At 54.4% G+C, this 13059-nt stretch overlaps 2 protein-coding genes and 1 long non-coding RNA gene across 5 annotated transcripts in view; 1 reads left to right on the top strand and 2 right to left on the bottom strand.

Annotated features, from left to right (window-relative positions):
• The window catches only part of LOC148659556 (uncharacterized), a 37541-nt gene extending 30504 nt beyond the window's left edge, over positions 1-7037 (top strand). The window contains exons 7-13 of the mRNA XM_088637391.1: positions 2954-2989; positions 3492-3549; positions 3917-3993; positions 4489-4542; positions 5279-5338; positions 5420-5491; positions 6024-7037. Coding sequence (XP_088493517.1) covers positions 2954-2989; positions 3492-3549; positions 3917-3993; positions 4489-4542; positions 5279-5338; positions 5420-5491; positions 6024-6064 — 398 coding nt within the window. The 3' untranslated portion in view covers positions 6065-7037. The remainder of the gene's footprint in view (positions 1-2953; positions 2990-3491; positions 3550-3916; positions 3994-4488; positions 4543-5278; positions 5339-5419; positions 5492-6023) is intronic.
• Positions 4532-4954, bottom strand: LOC148659557 (uncharacterized). Its single transcript, XR_015939738.1, has 3 exons — positions 4885-4954; positions 4707-4848; positions 4532-4635 (listed from the first exon to the last, which is right to left on the bottom strand). It is a non-coding gene; the product is annotated as an uncharacterized LOC148659557 (long non-coding RNA).
• Positions 7038-8655: 1618 nt separating the features above from the next.
• atxn2l (ataxin 2-like) overlaps positions 8656-13059 on the bottom strand; it is a 58590-nt gene continuing 54186 nt past the window's right edge. Inside the window, exons 23-24 of one of the 3 annotated variants that reach the window (XR_015939244.1) lie at positions 9308-9742; positions 8656-9243 (exon numbers count right to left, since the gene is read on the bottom strand). Coding sequence is in view for 1 of the 3 variants with exons in the window: in XM_088633808.1 (XP_088489934.1) it covers positions 9687-9742 (56 nt within the window). In the remaining 2 variants the exon portion in view is untranslated. Of the gene's footprint in view, positions 9743-13059 lie in introns of all 3 variants that reach the window. The other 2 variants (XR_015939245.1, XM_088633808.1) reach the window with 2 other exon arrangements.

The raw sequence follows: 13059 nt of genomic DNA, 5'->3' as shown, positions 1-13059 counted from the left end.
TCTCTGTGAGCTCTCGCCCTCCTCCTGTCTCTCCTGTGAGCTCTCACCCTCCTCCTGTCTCTCTCTCTGTGAGCTCTCACCCTCCTCCTGTCTCTCTCTCTGTGAGCTCTCGTCCTCCTCCTCTCTCTCTGTCCAGTCCAGCTCTCTCCTCTCTCTCCCTCTGTCCAGTCCAGCTCTCTCCTGTCAATTCAATTCAGTTCAAGGTGCTTTATTAGCATGACCGATGGGTACAATCAGTGTTGCCAAAGCAAATAAAAATAATAAAATTAACATGGAACAAAACAAAAAATAGAAGTAAAATAAAATCTACAGACATGTTACAGACATTTACAACAAAGACATATTATAAAATATTGACATCTACTGTAGGCGGCTGGAGCATTATTGGGAGACGGACTCACTGTTCCTCAGGCTGGGACAGGAGATCACATACTGGGCTGCCAGATCAACTGAGTTCCCTCCTCCCTCTCCCAGTAGGATTGGGACCTGTTGTGGTTTTGGCAGGTGTGGGAACTCTGGGATTAGATTTCTGAATTTCGGGAAGAATGTTTCTCTAATCCCAGAGTATCTGTCACAGTGCAGTAGGAAGTGCACCTCTGTCTCTATTTCTCCCCGCTGGCAGTGGGAGCACAGCCTGTCCTCTCTGGACAGCCAGGTCTGCCTGTGTCCAGTGTGTGTGTCCAGGCTGTGGTCACTGAGCCTGTCCTCTCTGGACAGCCAGGTCTGCCTGTGTCCAGTGTGTGTGTCCAGGCTGTGATCCCTGAGCCTGCCCTCTCTGGTCAGCCTGGTCTGCCTGTGTCCAGTGTGTGTGTCCAGGCTGTGGTCATTGAGCCTGTCCTCTCTGGGCAGCCAGGTCTGCCAGTGTCCAGTGTGTGTGTCCAGGCTGTGATCCCTGAGCCTGCCCTCTCTGGTCAGCCTGGTCTGCCTGTGTCCAGTGTGTGTGTCCAGGCTGTGGTCATTGAGCCTGTCCTCTCTGGACAGCCAGGTCTGCCTGTGTCCAATGTGTGTGTCCAGGCTGTGTCACTGAGCCTGTCCTCTCTGGACAGCCAGGTCTGCCTGTGTCCAGTGTGTGTGTCCAGGCTGTGGTCACTGAGCCTGTCCTCTCTGGACAGCCAGGTCTGCCTGTGTCCAGTGTGTGTGTCCAGGCTGTGGTCACTGAGCCTGTCCTCTCTGGACAGCCAGGTCTGCCAGTGTCCAGTGTGTGTGTCCAGGCTGTGATCCCTGAGCCTGCCCTCTCTGGTCAGCCTGGTCTGCCTGTGTCCAGTGTGTGTGTCCAGGCTGTGGTCATTGAGCCTGTCCTCTCTGGACAGCCAGGTCTGCCTGTGTCCAATGTGTGTGTCCAGGCTGTGTCACTGAGCCTGTCCTCTCTGGACAGCCAGGTCTGCCTGTGTCCAGTGTGTGTGTCCAGGCTGTGGTCACTGAGCCTGTCCTCTCTGGACAGCCAGGTCTGCCTGTGTCCAGTGTGTGTGTCCAGGCTGTGGTCACTGAGCCTGTCCTCTCTGGACAGCCAGGTCTGCCAGTGTCCAGTGTGTGTGTCCAGGCTGTGATCCCTGAGCCTGCCCTCTCTGGTCAGCCTGGTCTGCCTGTGTCCAGTGTGTGTGTCCAGGCTGTGGTCATTGAGCCTGTCCTCTCTGGACAGCCAGGTCTGCCTGTGTCCAATGTGTGTGTCCAGGCTGTGTCACTGAGCCTGTCCTCTCTGGACAGCGAGGTCTGCCTGTGTCCAGTGTGTGTGTCCAGGCTGTGGTCACTGAGCCTGTCCTCTCTGGACAGCCAGGTCTGCCTGTGTCCAGTGTGTGTGTCCAGGCTGTGGTCACTGAGCCTGTCCTCTCTGGACAGCCAGGTCTGCCTGTGTCCAGTGTGTGTGTCCAGGCTGTGATCCCTGAGCCTGCCCTCTCTGGTCAGCCTGGTCTGCCTGTGTCCAGTGTGTGTGTCCAGGCTGTGGTCATTGAGCCTGTCCTCTCTGGACAGCCAGGTCTGCCTGTGTCCAGTGTGTGTGTCCAGGCTGTGTCACTGAGCCTGTCCTCTCTGGACAGCCAGGTCTGCCTGTGTCCAGTGTGTGTGTCCAGGCTGTGGTCACTGAGCCTGTCCTCTCTGGACAGCCAGGTCTGCCTGTGTCCAGTGTGTGTGTCCAGGCTGTGGTCACTGAGCCTGTCCTCTCTGGACAGCCAGGTCTGCCAGTGTCCAGTGTGTGTGTCCAGGCTGTGATCCCTGAGCCTGCCCTCTCTGGTCAGCCTGGTCTGCCTGTGTCCAGTGTGTGTGTCCAGGCTGTGGTCATTGAGCCTGTCCTCTCTGGACAGCCAGGTCTGCCTGTGTCCAATGTGTGTGTCCAGGCTGTGTCACTGAGCCTGTCCTCTCTGGACAGCCAGGTCTGCCTGTGTCCAGTGTGTGTGTCCAGGCTGTGGTCACTGAGCCTGTCCTCTCTGGGCAGCCAGGTCTGCCTGTGTCCAGTGTGTGTGTCCAGGCTGTGGTCACTGAGCCTGTCCTCTCTGGGCAGCCAGGTCTGCCTGTGTCCAGTGTGTGTGTCCAGGCTGTGGTCACTGAGCCTGTCCTCTCTGGACAGCCAGGTCTGCCTGTGTCCAGTGTGTGTGTCCAGGCTGTGGTCACTGAGCCTGTCCTCTCTGGGCAGCCAGGTCTGCCTGTGTCCAGTGTGTGTGTCCAGGCTGTGGTCACTGAGCCTGTCCTCTCTGGGCAGCCAGGTCTGCCTGTGTCCAGTGTGTGTGTGTCCAGGCTGTGTCACTGAGCCTGTCCTCTCTGGACAGGCAGGTCTGCCTGTGTCCAGTGTGTGTGTCCAGGCTGTGGTCACTGAGCCTGTCCTCTCTGGACAGCCAGGTCTGCCCGTGTCTCGTTTTTCTGTCTTTTTGGTCTCTCTCTCTGTCACCCCCTCGTCAGTGAGAAGTAAAAGGAAACACACACATCCTCTCTAATTACGGGATCAATTGTCTGTAATTTGCAGAGAGTGTTCCGAGTTACGAAAATGAAGAAAATGAAGGTAATACATTTCTAATTCTGTTCTTCTCTCCAGAATTGTGATGTCATTTTTGATGTCATTTTTTGTCAATGTTATGTCATCTTTTATGTCATCTGGTATGTGATTTGTCACGTGAGGAAAACACACAGGTAAGCATTTCATTGTACTCAGGTACGTGACATCACTATAAACTTGGGCTTGAACTGTTCAACCCACAGTCCAGTCAGTCCAGTCCAACCTGGAGAGTCTCAGACTGCTGTCAGTGTCAGTGGAGTCTGATTATAATCCCAGTTCAGAACTCATCCAGCTCCCAGTCCAGTCAGTCCAGTCCAGCCTGGAGAGCCTCAGACTGCTCTGTCAGTGTCAGTGGAGTCTGATTATAATCCCAGTTCAGAACTCATCCAGCTCCCAGTCAAGCCTGGAGAGTCTCAGACTGCTCTGTCAGTGTCAGTGGAGTCTGATTATAATCCCAGTGAATCTCAGTTTCCAGTCTGTCCCCTTGTCTCTCTGTCTCCCTGCTCAGCTGTGGATGTTGGGGACTATGTGAACGAGGAGGATGAGCAGCCTGGAGAGGGATACATGTGAGTCCGTTTCTGTGTCTGCGTGGTCAGTGTGTCAGAGCTGTGGTCAGTGTGTCAGTGCAGTGATCAGTATGTCACTGTGACAGAGCTGTGGTCAGTGTGTCAGTGCAGTGATCAGTGTGTCAGAGCTGTGGTCAGTGTGTCAGTGCAGTGATCAGTATGTCACTGTGACAGAGCTGTGGTCAGTGTGTCAGTGCAGTGATCAGTGTGTCGCTGTGACAGAGCTGTGGTCAGTGTGGTTTTACAGTGGTCAGTGTGCAGTAGTGTGTTCATACAGTGGTCAGTGTGTCATTGTGTTCATACAGTGGTCAGTGTGCAGTAGTGTGTTCATTCAGTGGTCAGTGGTCAGTGTGTCTGTCTCTTACAGTGAAGTCCTGCCCGATGCTCCGGCCCCAGTGTGTGGCAGTGTGTCCCAGCAGAGTCTGATGTCAGCGGCCAGCTCAGGTACCAGTCACCCTCAGTCTGGGGTGGGTGTGGTCGGGGGTCAGGGGTGGAGTGGGCGTGGTCAGGGCTGGAGTGAATGTGGCCAGAGGGGTTGGGAGAGGAATGGGTGTGGTCAGGGGTGGAGTGGGTGTGGTCGGGCTGGGAGAGGAGTGGGCGTGGTCAGGGGTGGAGTGGGTGTGGTCGGGCTGGGAGAGGAGTGGGCGTGGTCAGGGGTGGAGTGGGTGTGGTCGGGGGGTTTGGAGAGGAGTGGGTGTGGTCGGGGGTGGGTGTGGTCAGGGGGTTGGGAGAGGAGTGGGTGTGGTCGGGGGTGGGAGAGGAGTGGGTGTGGTCAGGGGTGGGAGAGGAGTGGGTGTGGTCAGGCTGTGGGAGAGGAGTGGGTGTGGTCAGGGGTGGGGTGGGTGTGGTCAGGGGTGGAGCAGGCGTGGCCGCATTATTTGGGTAACTAGTGGGCGTGGTCTAGGCAGTAACTCACTGAGATAATCTTATTATTGTCAGCCAATGAAAATTACGTCAACTTGAAAGAAGACGATGCCGCTAGTGAGAATTTTGGTAAGAATATTTTAAGTGTGACCTCAGTGACAGGACATTACAGTACAATGTGTCCTCATCTCAGTAAATGATAGTACACCCAGTGTGTCCACTCTCATCTCAGTGACAGTACAGTGTGTCCACTCCCCGTCTCAGTGACAGGACAGTACACACAGTTTGTCCACTCTCATCTCAGTGACAGTACACACAGTGTGTCCACTCTCATCTCAGTGACAGTACAGTGTGTCCACTCCCCGTCTCAGTGACAGGACAGTACAGCACAGTTTGTCCACTCTCATCTCAGTGACAGTACACACAGTGTGTCCACTCTCATCTCAGTGACAGTACACACAGTGTGTCCACTCTCAGTCTCAATGACAGTACAGTGTGTCCACTCTCATCTCAGTGACAGGACAGTGTCCACTCTCTGTCTCAGTGATAGTACATCAGTGTGTCCACTCCCCGTCTCAGTGACAGTACACACAGTGTGTCCACTCTCAGTCTCTGACAGTATAGACAGTGTGTCAACTCTCAGTCTCGGTGACAGTATCTACAGTGTCCACTCTCAGTCTCGGTGACAGGACAGTGTGTCCACTCACAGCCTCAGTGACAGGAAAGTGTGTCCACTCCCCGTCTCAGTGACAGGACAGTGTGTCCACTCACAGTCTCAGTAACAGGACAATGTGTCCACTCTCATCTCAGTGACAGTACCTACAGTGTGTCCAGTCTCAGTGCTGACAGTCCCTGTCCTTGACAGAATCGAACAGTGGGAACTATGTGAATCTCGAGGAGGAGAAGGACGCTGTGCTGAGGACTGGTGAGTGCTGGTGATGAGGACTGTGGTCCTGCTGTCCACTGTCGGCTCTCGGAGTGTGACACTGCTGTCCTGTCCCCACAGGATCCTCACTGGACAACGTCAACGACAGTGAGGACGACGGCTCCTCAGACTATGTGAATGCTCCCCAGCAGCGTAAGAGAACAAGGAAACCCCTCACTCTCAGTGCAGTGTTAATGTACTGGAGTGTCCAGTCAGTGTGTCTGTATTAACCCCTCTCTCTCTCAGTGCAGTGTTAATGAACTGGAGTGTCCAGTCAGTGTGTGTGTATGAACCTCTCTCTCTCAGTGCAGTGTTAATGTACTGGAGTGTCCAGTCAGTGTGTCTGTATTAACCCCTCTCTCTCTCTCAGTGCAGTGTTAATGTACTGGAGTGTCCAGTCAGTGTGTCTGTATGAACCCCTCTCTCTCAGTGCAGTGTTAATGTACTGGAGTGTCCAGTCAGTGTGTGTGTATTAACCCCTCTCTCTCTCAGTGCAGTGTTAATGTACTGGAGTGTCCAGTCAGTGTGTCTGTATGAACCCCTCTCTCTCTCAGTGTAGTGTTAATGTACTGGAGTGTCCAGTCAGTGTGTGTGTGTATTAACCCCTCTCTCTCTCTCAGTGCAGTGTTAATGTACTGGAGTGTCCAGTCAGTGTGTCTGTATTAACCCCCCTCTCTCTCTCCAGCCTTTCGGATTAGCAGTTTGGACAGACACCACTTTGTCTGAGACGTGACGCCGGTGCTTCTTCAAGACTGGAGCTCCATGACCAGGAAGTGACCAGCAGTGGTCCTGAAGTGAGGGGTCATATTTGGGTTTGAAGAAGGCAGGAGAGGAGGGAGGTGAGACAGTCAGACAGGCGCAGATCTGCGCCGCGGGAGACCGCAGCGAGGGAGAGAGAGAGAGACGGCGCTCATGTCCGCCAGCAGGGTGGGTCCGAGTCATCTGGACACAGACTGGCCCGGGGTCATCGCTCGTGTGCACAGGGCTCTGCTCCGGTACTGGTTTCATCAGGCGCAGTGGGTCCTTCAGTCCTCTGGGTGCCAGCCCTTGTCCTGCAGGGAGACCGTAAGGAGTTCAGGACTGGACTCTGAGGAGCCTGACTGAACACCCCCGAGCCCCTGAAGGACTGGGGTCTCAGGGCCTGAGCTGAGCCCAGAGTCACAGTGACCTTTGACCCCTGACTCAGGGCCTGAGCTAGTGACCTGTCTCTCTCTCTCTCTCTGGTCGGTGTTGTCGAAAGGGTGCAGAGTATTTAAACATTTGTTCAGCTACACAGATGTGAACATGACTGACACTCCTCCTCCTCTCCTGCTGTCTGGGTCTGGAGTCTGCTGACGTATCCTGAGAATGTTGTAGTGCTTTCTGCTCTCCTATACTGTACGGACTTGTTTAGGTTGATTTTTTAAATTGCTTTCCAAGCTGATTTTTTAAAGTTTTGCTTACTTTGCCTTTTTATAGTTCAAATTATTGTCTTTCATTCTAACTTTCATAGTTTGTCCAGTCTTAATGACTGGGCCAGCTCACAGGAGAGTACAGATTCCAGAGAGTCTGATATTTAAAATAAAAAAATTCGGATCAATAGAAGTGTTTTCATATGTGTTCCTGAGAATTATTGTGTAAAAATGGGCTTTGAGTCACCTCTGAATTTTAACTGTTTGATACTGTACTACTAAAAAAATAAAACGTTCAAAGTCAAGAATTCTAAGGTTCTGTTTTATTTCACACTGCTGGGTCACACTGTTCCCCTCCAGTCCAGAGATCACTGGACCAGTCTGGGGTCACACTGTACCCCTCCAGTCCAGTCTGGGTCACACTGTACCCCTCCAGTCCAGAGATCACTGGTCCAGTCTGGGTCACACTGTACCCCTCCAGTCCAGTCTGCGTCACTCTGTACCCCTCCAGTCCAGTCTGGGTCACACTGTACCCCTCCAGTCCAGTCTGGGTCACACTGTACCCCTCCAGTCCAGAGATCACTGGTCCAGTCTGGGTCACACTGTACCCCCCCAGTCCAGTCTGGGTCACACTGTACCCCTCCAGTCCAGAGATCACTGGTCCAGTCTGGGTCACACTGTACCCCTCCAGTCCAGTCTGGGTCACACTGTTCCCCTCCAGTCCAGAGATCACTGGTCCAGTCTGGGTCACACTGTACCCCTCCAGTCCAGAGATCACTGGACCAGTCTGGGTCACACTGTTCCCCTCCAGTCCAGAGATCACTGGTCCAGTCTGGGTCACACTGTACCCCTCCAGTCCAGAGATCACTGGACCAGTCTGGGTCACACTGTTCCCCTCCAGTCCAGAGATCACTGGTCCAGTCTGGGTCACACTGTACCCCTCCAGTCCAGTCTGCGGCACACTGTAGCCCTCCAGTCCAGAGATCACTGGTCCAGTCTGGGGCACACTGTACCCCTCCAGTCCAGTCTGGGGCACACTGTACCCCTCCAGTCCAGAGATCACTGGTCCAGTCTGGGGTCACACTGTACCCCTCCAGTCCAGTCTGGGTCACACTGTACCCCTCCAGTCCAGTCTGGGGCACACTGTACCCCTCCAGTCCAGAGATCACTGGTCCAGTCTGGGGTCACACTGTACCCCTCCAGTCCAGTCTGGGGCACACTGTACCCCTCCAGTCCAGAGATCACTGGTCCAGTCTGGGGTCACACTGTACCCCTCCAGTCCAGAGATCACTGGTCCAGTCTGGGTCACACTGTACCCCTCCAGTCCAGAGATCACTGGTCCAGTCTGGGTCACACTGTACCCCTCCAGTCCAGAGATCACTGGACCAGTCTGGGTCACACTGTACCCCTCCAGTCCAGAGATCACTGGTCCAGTCTGGGTCACACTGTACCCCTCCAGTCCAGTCGGGGTCACACTGTACCCCTCCTGTCCAGAGATCACTGGTCCAGTCTGGGTCACACTGTACCCCTCCAGTCCAGTCTGGGGCACACTGTACCCCTCCAGTCCAGAGATCACTGGTCCAGTCGGGGTCACACTGTACCCCTCCAGTCCAGTCTGGGGCACACTGTACCCCTCCAGTCCAGTCGGGGTCACACTGTACCCCTCCAGTCCAGTCGGGGTCACTCTGTACCCCTCCAGTCCAGAGATCACTGGTCCAGTCTGGGTCACACTGTACCCCTCCAGTCCAGTCTGGGGCACACTGTACCCCTCCAGTCCAGAGATCACTGGTCCAGTCTGGGTCACACTGTACCCCTCCAGTCCAGAGATCACTGGTCCAGTCTGGGTCACACTGTACCCCTCCAGTCCAGAGATCGCCGGTCACACAGACAGATATATTACAGAAATCACAGACAGAGACTCATAGCTGTAGTTTAGTAGGTTTAAAACTTTATTTTTTTGGGCAGGTTTTTGTATTTTTGTATTTTTTTTTAGTATTTTTTGCACGTTTTATTGGGCTCCTCTGTGACGCGTGAGGCTGCAGCGCTGTCCTCTCCCAGCCCCACAGCGGCCGAGGGCAGAGGGCTGGACTCCCGGAGGAAGAGGAGAGAGAGAGGAAGAGGAGAGAGCTGGGGTCCGTCTGACTGGGGCAGAGGGCTGGACTCCCAGAGGAAGAGGAGAGAGAGAGGAAGAGGAGAGAGCTGGGGTCCGTCTGACTGGGGCAGAGGGCTGGACTCCCGGAGGAAGAGGAGAGAGAGAGGAAGAGGAGAGAGCTGGGGTCCGGACTCCCGGAGGAAGAGGAAGAGGAGTCCGTCTCCTCCAGGCTCTCTGTGCTGACGGCTCCTGCTCTTCCTCAGTTCATGGGGCAGGTAGGACGCCTGACTGGGGCAGAGGGCTGGACTCCCAGAGGAAGAGGAGAGAGAGAGGAAGAGGAGAGAGCTGGGGTCCGTCTGACTGGGGCAGAGGGCTGGACTCCCGGAGGAAGAGGAGAGAGAGGAAGAGGAACAGGGGTCCGTCTCCTCCAGGCTCTCTGTGCTGACGGCTCCTGCTCTTCCTCAGTTCATGGGGCAGGTAGGACGCCTGACTGGGGCAGAGGGCTGGACTCCCAGAGGAAGAGGAGAGAGAGAGGAAGAGGAGAGAGCTGGGGTCCGTCTGACTGGGGCAGAGGGCTGGACTCCCGGAGGAAAAGGAGAGAGAGAGGAAGAGGAGAGAGCTGGGGTCCGGACTCCCGGAGGAAGAGGAAGAGGAGTCCGTCTCCTCCAGGCTCTCTGTGCTGACGGCTCCTGCTCTTCCTCAGTTCATGGGGCAGGTAGGACGCCTGACTGGGGCAGAGGGCTGGACTCCCGGAGGAAGAGGAGAGAGAGAGGAAGAGGAGAGAGCTGGGGTCCGGACTCCCGGAGGAAGAGGAAGAGGAGTCCGTCTCCTCCAGGCTCTCTGTGCTGACGGCTCCTGCTCTTCCTCAGTTCCCAGCTGGATGGTAGGACACCTGTGCAGGATGAGTCTGGACCTGAACAGCTGGACGACAGAAGAAAGAATAAGTCAGGTCCTGTCACCTCAGAGCAGAGACACACCGTCTCACTCTCACCGTCACCCCCCAGAGCAGAGACACACCGTCTCACTCTCACTGTCACCCCCCAGAGCAGAGACACACCGTCTCACTCCGTCACCCCAGAGCAGAGACACACCGTCTCACTCCGTCACCCCAGAGCAGAGACACACCGTCTCACTCTCACTGACACACCCCAGAGCAGAGACACACCGTCTCACTCTCACTGTCACCCCCCAGAGCAGAGACACACCGTCTCACTCTCACTGTCACCCCCCAGAGCAGAGACACACCGTCTCACTCTCACACTGTCACCCCCCAGAGCAGAGACACACTGTCTCACTCTCACACTGTCACCCCCCAGAGCAGAGACACACTGTCTCACTCTCACACTGTCACCCCCCAGAGCAGAGACACACTGTCTCACTCTCACCCCCCAGAGCAGAGACACACCGTCTCACTCCGTCACCCCAGAGCAGAGACACACCGTCTCACTCTCACACTGTCACTCCCCAGAGCAGAGACACACCGTCTCACTCTCACTGTCACCCCCCAGAGCAGAGACACACCGTCTCACTCTCACTGTCACCCCCCAGAGCAGAGACACACCGTCTCACTCTCACACTGTCACCCCCCAGAGCAGAGACACACCGTCTCACTCTCACACTGTCACCCCCCAGAGCAGACACACCGTCTCACTCTCACTGTCACCCCCCAGAGCAGAGACACACCGTCTCACTCTCACTGTCACCCCCCAGAGCAGAGACACTTCGTCTCACTCTCACACTGTCACCCCCCAGAGCAGAGACACACCGTCTCACTCTCACTGTCACCCCCCAGAGCAGAGACACACCGTCTCACTCTCACTGTCACCCCCCAGAGCAGAGACACACCGTCTCACTCTCACACTGTCACCCCCCAGAGCAGAGACACACTGTCTCACTCTCACTGTCACCCCCCAGAGCAGAGACACACCGTCTCACTCCGTCACCCCAGAGCAGAGACACACCATCTCACTCTCACTGTCACCCCAGAGCAGAGACACACCGTCTCACTCTCACTGTCACCCCACAGAGCAGAGACACACCGTCTCACTCTCACTGTCACCCCCCAGAGCAGAGACACACCGTCTCACTCTCACACTGTCACCCCCCAGAGCAGAGACACACCGTCTCACTCTCACACTGTCACCCCCCAGAGCAGAGACACACCGTCTCACTCTCACTGTCACCCCCCAGAGCAGAGACACACCGTCTCACTCTCACTGTCACCCCCCAGAGCAGAGACACACCGTCTCACACTCAGTTTAACACACACACTGATCCCAGCAGAGACACTGTCTCACACTCAGTTTAACACACACACTGATCCCAGCAGAGACACTGTCTCACACTCAGTTTAACACACACACTGATCCCAGCAGAGACACGCTGTCTCACACTCAGTTTAACACACACACTGATCCCAGCAGAGACACACTGTCTCACACTCAGTTTAACACACACACTGATCCCAGCAGAGACACGCTGTCTCACACTCAGTTTAACACACACACTGATCCCAGCAGAGACACACTGTCTCACACTCAGTTTAACACACACACTGATCCCAGCAGAGACACTGTCTCACACTCAGTTTAACACACACTGATCCCAGCAGAGACACTGTCTCACACTCAGTTTAACACACACACTGATCCCAGCAGAGACACTGTCTCACACTCAGTTTAACACACACACTGATCCCAGCAGAGACACGCTGTCTCACACTCAGTTTAACACACACACTGATCCCAGCAGAGACACACTGTCTCACACTCAGTTTAACACACACACTGATCCCAGCAGAGACACTGTCTCACACTCAGTTTAACACACACTGATCCCAGCAGAGACACTGTCTCACACTCAGTTTAACACACACACTGATCCCAGCAGAGACACACTGTCTCACACTCAGTTTAACACACACACTGATCCCAGCAGAGACACTGTCTCACACTCAGTTTAACACACACACTGATCCCAGCAGAGACACTGTCTCACACTCAGTTTAACACACACACTGATCCCAGCAGAGACACTGTCTCACACTCAGTTTAACACACACACTGATCCCAGCAGAGACACTGTCTCACACTCAGTTTAACACACACACTGATCCCAGCAGAGACACTGTCTCACACTCAGTTTAACACACACACTGATCCCAGCAGAGACACACTGTCTCACACTCAGTTTAACACACACACTGATCCCAGCAGAGACACGCTGTCTCACACTCAGTTTAACACACACACTGATCCCAGCAGAGACACACTGTCTCACACTCAGTTTAACACACACACTGATCCCAGCAGAGACACTGTCTCACACTCAGTTTAACACACACACTGATCCCAGCAGAGACACACTGTCTCACACTCAGTTTAACACACACACTGATCCCAGCAGAGACACGCTGTCTCACACTCAGTTTAACACACACACTGATCCCAGCAGAGACACACTGTCTCACACTCAGTTTAACACACACACTGATCCCAGCAGAGACACTGTCTCACACTCAGTTTAACACACACACTGATCCCAGCAGAGACACTGTCTCACACTCAGTTTAACACACACACTGATCCCAGCAGAGACACACTGTCTCACACTCAGTTTAACACACACACTGATCCCAGCAGAGACACGCTGTCTCACACTCAGTTTAACACACACACTGATCCCAGCAGAGACACACTGTCTCACACTCAGTTTAACACACACACTGATCCCAGCAGAGACACTGTCTCACACTCAGTTTAACACACACACTGATCCCAGCAGAGACACTGTCTCACACTCAGTTTAACACACACACTGATCCCAGCAGAGACACTGTCTCACACTCAGTTTAACACACACACTGATCCCAGCAGAGACACTGTCTCACACTCAGTTTAACACACACACTGATCCCAGCAGAGACACTGTCTCACACTCAGTTTAACACACACACTGATCCCAGCAGAGACACTGTCTCACACTCAGTTTAACACACACACTGATCCCAGCAGAGACACTGTCTCACACTCAGTTTAACACACACACTGATCCCAGCAGAGACACACTGTCTCACACTCAGTTTAACACACACACTGATCCCAGCAGAGACACGCTGTCTCACACTCAGTTTAACACACACACTGATCCCAGCAGAGACACACTGTCTCACACTCAGTTTAACACACACACTGATCCCAGCAGAGACACTGTCTCACACTCAGTTTAACACACACACT

This window comes from Lepisosteus platostomus, chromosome 6, assembly GCF_059453375.1.
Source record: "Lepisosteus platostomus isolate fLepPlt1 chromosome 6, fLepPlt1.hap1, whole genome shotgun sequence".
Taxonomy (NCBI): Eukaryota; Metazoa; Chordata; class Actinopteri; order Semionotiformes; family Lepisosteidae; genus Lepisosteus; species Lepisosteus platostomus.
Note: the sequence above shows the minus strand (reverse complement) of the source record. Positions and strands in the feature narration are given on the sequence as shown.